The sequence below is a fragment of the Palaemon carinicauda genome, chromosome 4 (assembly GCF_036898095.1).
Source record: "Palaemon carinicauda isolate YSFRI2023 chromosome 4, ASM3689809v2, whole genome shotgun sequence".
NCBI classification, from domain to species: Eukaryota; Metazoa; Arthropoda; class Malacostraca; order Decapoda; family Palaemonidae; genus Palaemon; species Palaemon carinicauda.
In genome coordinates, this window is record NC_090728.1 from 74,442,276 (window position 1) to 74,452,275 (window position 10,000).

General features: G+C 43.2%; 1 protein-coding gene across 1 annotated transcript in view; it reads right to left on the reverse strand.

Moving 5' to 3' along the window:
- kz (putative ATP-dependent RNA helicase kurz) overlaps positions 1-10,000 on the reverse strand; it is a 232,445-nt gene that overhangs the window by 142,108 nt on the left and 80,337 nt on the right. The window contains exon 5 of the mRNA XM_068371772.1: positions 4,705-4,894. Within this exon, the coding sequence (XP_068227873.1) occupies positions 4,705-4,894 (190 nt within the window). The remainder of the gene's footprint in view (positions 1-4,704; positions 4,895-10,000) is intronic.

Genomic DNA, 10,000 nt, shown 5'->3' on the forward strand with positions numbered 1-10,000 from the left:
TAAGTTTGAAGTTGCCAGCAGCATTTCCCCCAAGAAGCAAAGTTAGCCTCTTCTTGCTAGCTTTACAACCGGGTGCTGACTTCTCCTCCTTTGCTATGTTAGGCATACGCTTCCAAAATAAACCTGTCTCATCCTCATTGAACACTTGATAAGCAGAATAACCCCCCTCCATAATTATCTCAGCCAACACTTTAGGAAATTCACTTGCTGCTTTCTCATCCCCACTAGCAGCTTCACTTTGCACTTTAAGATTATGGTAATTGGCCCGAGCTTTAAATCGCATAAACCAATCCCTACTAGCCGAAAACTCTTCACTTTCACTTTCTTCCCCCACTTTCTTTTTTCAACGCTTCAAACAACATTTTAGCCTTTTCATGAATCACCATTAGGCTCACCGGAATACGCCGTTGATTTTGATCTTCCAACCAAAGCACTAATAATGTTTCCATTTTAATAATTAACCCACTATGCTGCTTGGTTATCACTGTTGATTTCATAGGAGCAGATCCTTTCACATGTTCAATGATGCGTTCTTTGTCCTTAAGAATAGTAGCCACGGTCGAACGACTAAGGCCAAGTACTCGGCCAATGTTCGTTGGCATTTCAACGTTTTTAGACGGCTTAAAAATATCTAGTTTCCCGTCCATGGTGATGGCCTTTCTTTTCTTAGATGCACTACCATCAGAAGAATCTGCCTTACACTTAAGAGCCATAATGAAAGGTAAAAAGTTCCAAAGAACGAGAGAGAGAACAGGCAAACACAACCAAAATGGCGTAGAACTGGAACTTCCTCGCCCGCAACCACCACAAAGCGTATTCATCCGCTGCGCGCTAGAAATTAATTCGTAATTGTTTACGTCGCTTACGACGCTAATGCTGTAAGACGGAACGACGCTTAATATTATTTTTTACATTTTTATGGGGGGTGCGTTCGTAACCACAAAACAGCATAAGTCGGGACCAGCGTAACCCGAGGACCCCCTGTATGTATGTATGTATGTATATATGTATATATACACATGTTTATATATAGCCTATATATATATATATATATATATATAATATATATATATATATATATATATATATATATATATATATATATATATATATATATATATATATATATATATACATACACACATACATACATACATATATATATATATATATATGTGAGTATACAGTGTATATATATATATATATATATATATATATATATATATATATATATATATATATATATATATAGATACATATATACATATATATATATGTATATATAGATTGTAGGTTGGCCAGAGCACCAGCCGCCCATTGAGACACTACCGCTAGAGTGTTATGGAGTCCTTTGACTGGCCAGACAGTACTACATTGGATTCTTCTCTCTGGTTACGGTTCTTTCCTTTTGCTTACACACACACCGAATTGTCTGGCCTATTCTTTACAGATTCTCCTCTGTCCTCATACACCTGACAACACTACCAACAATTCTTCTTCACCCAAGGGGTTCACTACTGCACTGCAATTGTTCAGTGTCTACTTTCCTCTTGGTAAGGGTAAAAGAGACTCTTCAGCTATGGTAATCAGCTCTTCTAGGAGAAGGACACTTCAAAATCAAACCATTGTTCTCTAGTCTTGAATAGTGCCATAGCCTCTGCACATTATTCTATCTAATTTCTCTTCCTCTTAATTTGTTTAAGTTTTTATAGTTTATATAGGAAATATCAGAAATTTTAAGTAATTTCCATTTTTCCTAACGATACTTACCTCGAACAACCTTCATAGGAGGATGGGTATACTGTAAATCACTCTGCTCCGACCAAATTGATTCGATTCCCACCCCAACAATGCCCGGCTGGGACCCGGCCGCCGACTTGACCTCAGGTCCTCAGTTCTCGCTCCAACCTTCGCCCACTCTCTGAGTGCCAGTTCACCAGGGAACGGACGGGAGGGCCATAACCCGAAAATAGTTTGAGGTAAGTATCGTTAGGGAAAATAGAAATTACTGAAAATTTCTGATTTGTTCCGACAAGAGATACTTACCTCGAACTACTTTCTTAGGAGACTCAGACTTAGGAAGAGGGGGTGAACTGGGACCAGGACCACCCTGACTTCAGGGGGCAAGAAGCCCCATGGTAGACGGATGGGCATACTTGGGGGGGGATGAGAATCATATACCACACATTAAAAATACACCTAGCAATCAATTGATAACTCACCTATTCAAAGTCACATTCGTTCCTCCCGCTCTAAGGGCACAGGGAACGCAGGGGGCGGGGGGGAAATATGTAGGGAGGGGTTCAGGAAGGATAGGGGGGAGGTGTGTGCATCACTAACCCTATCGCAACGGAACCTCGTAGGACCTTCACACCTGCTGAAGGCCTGCCACCACAGGACCTAACGAGAATGTGTCTAACGTCCTCCTTGTAACGTCCTTTAAGTAATGGGCTGTGAAAGTAGACTGCCTCTTCCAGACTCTGGCCTTTAAGATCAGAGAAACTGCCATGTTCTTGGCGAAGGCCAAGGAGGTACCCAAGCCCCTGATGTCGTGAGGCTTTGCGTGCTTGGGGGATGCACTCCGGAAGTCTCATAAGCCCTCCTTAAGACCTTTCTCATCTAAAAGGAGACCGTATTCCTCGACACTGCCTTCTTGACCAGGCCCGTGGAGATGAAGAGGCAGGAGAGACCCGGGCGGTACCTGGCTGTCCTACTCAAGTACTTCCTGACTGCTCTTACCGGGCATAGGAATAAGTCTTCTGGGTCCCCCGAGGAGGCTATCGCTAGAACAGAGAACTCCTCGAACCTTGAATCCACCACCGAGAGGTCTTTCCACCCTATGGAGTGGGAGACCTTGCTGGAGAGTTCGTGCAGTTCGCTTACCATCTTGGAGGATGCCAAGGCCAACAGGAAGACTGTTTTCACATGAGCTCCCTGTCCAAGATATCCTTCTGGGGCTCGAACGGGGCTCTCTTCAGGGAGTCCAGGACCCTGGCGACATCCCAAGCGGGGACTCTGGAGGCTTGCGGGGGGGCATGACTGCTCGAAGTTGCGGATCAGCATGGATAACTGATCCGAGGCACCTAAGTCCAGGCCTTTCAGCTTGAAGACCTGCCCCAGGGTAGCCCTAACTCCTTTGACTGCTGGTACCGAGACCTTCTTCTCCATCCTAAGGAAGATTAGGTAGTCTGCTATCAGGGGGATGAAAGCCTCCAGTGGCTTCACTCCCTTATTCCTATACCATTTGCAAAAGGTAGCCCACTTGGCCTGATACACCACGGCAGAGGATTTTCGCAAATAGCCCGCAATGTAGGAGGCCGCTGAACCCGAGAAACCATCTCTCTTCAGCAGGCACTCAATAGTTGCCATGCGTGAAGGGAGAGCACCTGCGGGTTTTCATGGAACCTTAGGAAGTGCGACTGACACAGGAGGTCTTCTCTTAGAGGAAGAGGCCATGAGGGATATGAGGCTAGAGCCTGAAGGTCCGTGAACCACTCCCTCTCGGGCCACCACGGAGCCACGAGGGTCATCCTCGCGCCCCTGGATTGGAGGAGCCTGTTCAACTCCCTCCTGAGGACCCCAAAAGGTGGGAAGGCATAGATGTTCATGTTGTCCCAGGAGTGCTGAAACTCGTCTTCCATCTCGGACCCTGGGTCCAGTATCGGGGAGCAGTAGACTGGGAGTTTCGCATTCAGTTTCATCGTGAACAGGTCTATCACAGGGGAACCCCACCTCTCCAGGACTTCCATAGCCACCTGAGGGCTCAGGGACCATTCGGCGCTTAGGACCTGGCCCTTCTTGCTGAGACCGTCCGCTATGACGTTTCGTTTTCCCGGAATGAACCGAGCCGTGAGGTCTATGTGTCTCCTCTCGGCCCATTCCAGGATATTTTCTGTTATGCGGCAGGGCTCCCTGGAGCGAAGGCCTCCCTGTTTCTTGACATACGCCACCACTGTGGCGTTGCCGCACATCAGGGCTACCGTCCTGCCCTCTAGCTCCCCTTCGAAGATTGACCGGGCCCACTGGAAGGCCAGGATCTCCCGGACGTTGATGTGGAGAGCCTTCTCTGCCTACAACCACTGGCCTTGTGCTGTGTGAGAGATTAGGTGGGCGCCCAAACCCTCCTTGGAGGCATCCGTAAAGAGCAACGTTTCCGGGGGGGGGGGGAATCCGTCGGTGGGGTGCCCCGCCTGGAGTTCTCCGGCAGGGACCACCACTGTAGGGCCACCCTCCCACTGGGGGGACAGTAGGACCACCTGAGAGGGGAACCGGTCTGGCACCAGTGATATTTAGGGTTCCACTGAAGGGGCCTCAGTTTGATCCAGCCCTGAGGGACCAATTTCTCTAGGGAGGCACTGGAGGAAGGGCCTAGAAATCTCCCTGAGATTCCTGATGCGCTCCTCGGAGGGGAAGGCCCTCGCCAAGGTCGTGTCCAGCTCCATCCCCAAGTATACCGTCCTTCTTACTGGTGTTAGCTGGGATTTCTCCATATTTACCACGATACCCAGCTTCCTGCAAAAGGCTAACAGAACATCCCGTTGCTGCTCCAAGAGTCCCTCTGACACTGAAAGCAGCAACGAGGACTTGTATATGTATCAGAACAAATTAATATAATATTGAATATTTCATATGTTCTTGAAAAATTTGATATCATTTTCAAACTAAACAGAAAATCATAACTACTGAATTTTTTACACTACTTACCAACTGTATTTCCTTCAACAAAACTCCATCTGTCATAAATTTAATCTTTGTCTTTGGAGTAGTATTCCCTTGAAATCTTATCTGGTATGAAACCTCTTGTGATGTCAGATTCATTTCATGTGCAACTCGTTGAGACATTGATATAGCTGCAACTCTCCTCGGCTCTGTGATCCCAATTATTTGGCCCTTACTGCAAAAACAAAATATTTTAATAAAACAATGCAATAGTTAAAACAAATCATGAAGACAAAACTGTACAGTATTCTCCTTACACTATGTAAATGGTAAAATGGACTAACTGGCTAAAATGGACCGTCTATTTACCGGGATATACAGAAGAACCTTGCAGCAACGGACACTGTTAGTACGGACTTCGGATACCGGACTAAATTCAGATAACTAGAGTAGCATTCAGTTGACAAAGGTCACCATAGGAGGTACATAGTTCTGAGATATTTATATTTGTATACTCTATATCTTTTTACAGAAAAGTAATAAAACCATCTTTACCTTATTCATTATTGGTATATCTTCACCATAAATAGCCTATTCAAGGAATGATCCTATATCAATGAAATCAACTTTTTTTATGCAAGCCCATCTGAGAACGTGTAAACACACTCGGGTGATCTTGCCATCAGTTGATTTCAAGTTACCACTCTCGAAGATATCCCCACATATAAAAACCAAGTATAGTAAAACCAAAATTGAGTGGCAGTCAAAAAGTGATCTCTTCCCTAATGTAGTTTGTGATTTTTAAATATCTTTGACAATTTGAAGAGTATGATCAGTCTTTTCCACACCTGGGAGCTTCTTAAGGATAAGGGTACGAATGAAGAATTAGTGATTTGGTTTGGAACTGTACCTAACGCGTATCACACATGCTAGTACACTATAACGGTATTTGTTTTTTGTATATAGTTAACACCAGAGAGAGAGAGAGAGAGAGAGAGAGAGAGAGAGAGAGAGAGAGAGAGAGAGAGAGAGAGAGAGAGAGAGTGAGAGAGAGCTACAACATATGATATGCATACGTATTAGCATTGTGCATTTTAACTTGAATATGTACTTATTGGTATAGAATTAATTGTAAATGAAGAATAATTAGACAAAAGGGAAAAATTTTTTGATCTGATATCTATTTACCATAATGAAAAATATATTAATCACTATTGCGTTTTATACACATATGTAGTAGCATTGTGCGTACATACATGCCACACAGTACTGTTCATAGTGGTTTTCAACTCAAATATGTACTTATTGATACAAAATTAATTGTAGTGGCCTTTCTGGACTATGACCACTTTTCATGGCATTTGTGGACTATGAAAAAGCCTTTGAGTGTGCACCGATCAATTTTGTGGCGAGTCAAACTTTATGTCGTTCCTTCTAAATATGTAATTTTGATTTTGTTTATGAGCTAGTAAGAGGAAAGTTAATGTTAGTGGAGTCCTATCAATTGAATTTCCAGTGAACAGAGGAATACTCCAAGGGAATGTGTTGTCACCTATGCTGTTTATCCTCCTCATGGATTTTGTAATGCATAGAACAGTTGGGTATAGTGGAGAAGGGTTGGACTGGATTGGTAACAGGAAATTAGCTGACCTAGAGTATGCTGATGACGATGTCCTCATTAGCTGAACACCACAGCACTTGCAAAACCTACTTACCAGAATGCATGAAATATCACAAGAAGTTGTGCTCAAGATGAATAGAAGAAAGACAAAGATTATAAGAACGGAATATGCAATGGAAGATGAAATATTGGAAGAAGAAAGGAGGTCCTCAACATGCTGAGATCCTTCCAGGGAGGAGTGGCTCTGTGGGCTCCCTAGTAGCCCAAGAGCAATCTGTTCCCTTTAGTGAAGGAACTGAAGCTGAGGCTGGCCCTAGTTCTGAACCCACGACTATATCAGAAGGTTCAGAAGGTTCAGAAGTTAATTGCCTTCGATTCATCACAGAGAGCCCAAATCCTTCATTTCATGATATTCTTGCCCTAGCAGTTAGGAAAAGATTTGGGATCTTAGAAGGCAATATAGAATTCTTAGAAGAATACAAGTCTAAGTCAACTAGAAGACAATATGAGTCATCTTGGAAAAAGTGGGTTGCTTTTGTAAAAGCAAAAGGACCGAAAGAAATTTCAATGAACTTCTGTCTGTCCTTCTACATAATCAAGGTCTGGCAGTTAGCACGATAACTACGTGCAAGACAGCCTTGACTAGACCTCTTCTATATACCTTTTAGGTGGATCTGGCGAATGAAATCTTTAATAAGATTCCGAAGGCACGTGCAAGGCTTAGGCCTCCAGCACCGCCAAAGCCCATCTCATAGTCTTTGGACAATGTCCTCCATTATGCCTCATCTGTGAACAATGAAGATTGTTCCCTCAAGGATCTAACCCAGAAGGTTATTTTTCTGTTCGCTATAGCCTCTGGGGCAAGAGTTAGTGAAATAGTGGCCCTATCTAGAGATGAGGGCCACATTCAGTTTACAGAAGCGGGAGAACTGAATCTCTTTCCTGATCCAACCTTTCTCGCTAAGAACGAGCTACCCACTAAGAGGTGGGGTCCCTGGAGAATCTGCCCTGTGAAGGAAGATGTCTCTCTATGTCCTGTAGAGTGTCTAAAGGTTTATCTTCGTAGAACTTCAGACTTCAGGGGAGGACAGCTCTTTAAAAGAGAAAGCTCTGGATCAAACTTATCTCTAAAACAACTGAGGGCAAAGCTCACCTACTTTTATTCGCAGAACAGATCCTGACAGTACTCCCGCAGGTCATGATCCGAGAAAAATTGCTTCATCACTGAACTTTTTTCAGTATATGGACTTTGAGCGTCTTTGCTCATATACTGGATGGAAATCATCCAGGGTGTTCCACAAACACTATGCTAATCAGGTCCATGAACTGAAGCATTATGTGGTGGCGGCAGGTAGTGTATTAAACCTGTCTAATTCTGCGATGAACAGTTAATTGATTGGGACTGTCAATTAAAGGGAGAAGGTTTCAGCACTTTTAGTGTGATCCCCTTTTAAATGAGTGTTACTATGGTGACACTAACTCTGTTCAAAATCTCAGGTGTGAAATTATACAGATAGCACTAGTGCCGTGTGTACGTAGTACACAGTGTTGATAGAATATAACAGGTACAGAAATTATGAAGAAAATTTTTATTAAAAACTTTTCCTCAGTCTGAGAGTGGCACTCATCATTTCTTCCCTTTCAAAAGGGAAAAATAATTTCTGTATATGTCACAGGTATAATTCCTTTATCATACTACATGCGCTTTACTTGTTAATTCTTTTAGTCATTATTAGAAACAAATGTCTATTAGAATGTAATTGCGTCCTCATTCGCCCGACAATTGCATATTTAAGATGCCAGAGTTCTTTGACTTACTGATGTAAGTATACTTCATATCATTGTATGCTTGCAAACAATGGATATAATGGACACTAATATTGGCTCGGCAATATATACAAACCATGAGACTGTTTGCATACTCAGTGTATACTTATGTTTGTTCATACAATATATGCTAACCTTGAGGCCCCTTTTCTACCGTCTAGGATGACTCTTCCCTGTAGGGGGCAGGAACCAACAACATCGTTTATGATTAGTGATGATGACGGATAAAGGTTACGTCATTTGTCTCAAATGGTCCAAATGACCATAGAAATATTGTCCCAAGGTTAAGGCACTGATGAAAATCCACAGATACATTAATACTCTGGTATGCTTCCATCAGGACGACATGGCTTGAGCCCAAAAAACGGATTTTGAGCGAAGCGAAAAATCTACTTTTGGGTGAGATGGCCATGTTGTCCTGATGGACCCACCCTTCTTTTCTAAAGAAAAGATCTTCACAGTATCCCTCCCGAAGCTACTGTATCTGTAGCACCATGCTAAATGCTACAAGGAATGTCCGCCATCTTGGATATAACGCTGTTGTGATACTCAATAGTAGTATGGGAATTAGGGTAACCTTGATACGGCTCCCCTTCTAATTCTGCCACTTTCCCCCTCGAAGCGTAAACGCTATTCGGGGTGCAGATTGCTATGTGGCGTGTCAAGAATACGTCCCCTGATATTATGCGATATCCTTGAGAGAAATTTAAGGATATTTGTGCCAGGAGTTACAATTCTGGATACCTAAAGGTAAATTCTCTGGGAATATTACTGTAGTCAAATATCCCTAGGAAGCTACTTATAGGAACCTTCCATCAGGACGACATGGCCATCTCACCCAAAAATAGATTTTTCGCTTCGCTCAAAATCCGATATTTGGGCTCAGGCCATGTCGTGCTGATGGAATGGTTCCTAAAGGTAGCCTTCTAAGGGATATTTGCTACAGTGATGCTCCCAGAGAATTAAACCAAAGGCCTCCAGGATTCCAAATCCTGGCGCGAGTATCCAATAAGGGATATCGCATAATATCAGGGGACGTATTCTAGATATGACACATGGCAATCTTCACCCCGAATAGATTTAACGCTTCGATGAAACAGGGGAAGAGTGGCAAAAGAATGGGGTGCCATTCTAGGTACCCGGTGGATCGCCATTCCTATTCTAGTAGCCTGCTAAGAGTGTAGTGCTCCCCTTTATCCCAGTGCTTTTCTAGTTTTTTGGAATTTTCAGCGTGCAATCCCCAGCATCTTCGTCATCTGGAAAGTTGAGTATTAATTCTTTCATGTGTGTAATTTTAGTCTCCCTTTTCACAGTTAAATTTCAATAATTTAAGTGTGCTTGGGTGAGCATTGCCGAGACCGGAGGCAGCCATTTTACGACTGCTGTCGCCCGTTACATTTTCGCATATTATTTAGATAGTAGGGCGACACTTCCCGGTTTTAAAGCTATTATATTAGCTAGTTAGGCAAGTCATACAAGATGTGATATTGCATACATGAAAATTATTCTTTTTTCTATTAAGTGACTTTACTTATCGTATGCGGGTGGGAGCCCCAGTGGTACCGATTACCTTGGCCGGGGCTCCTACCAGAACAGGGCTACTCTTGCTCATATATATGTTAATAAAGTAATTTCCCATGTTTAGCCTCACCCTAATCGTTTCTTCTCGATTCAAATGAGATGTTACATTCTCTAGAATCTATAGACAAGCTACGATAATTATTCTCTCTGAGAGAAGAGGCTAAACCCTTTCTCCCTCCCTGAGTGACGCAGCCATCATAGGCGGCAGCCACTGTCTCTCTTCATTGCCGTCGAGTAGAACGATGTTCTTACTGCCCCCAGCTTTGATTCAGATAGTGACATACTCAGGGTGCCCTTGTCTTGCCGACGACA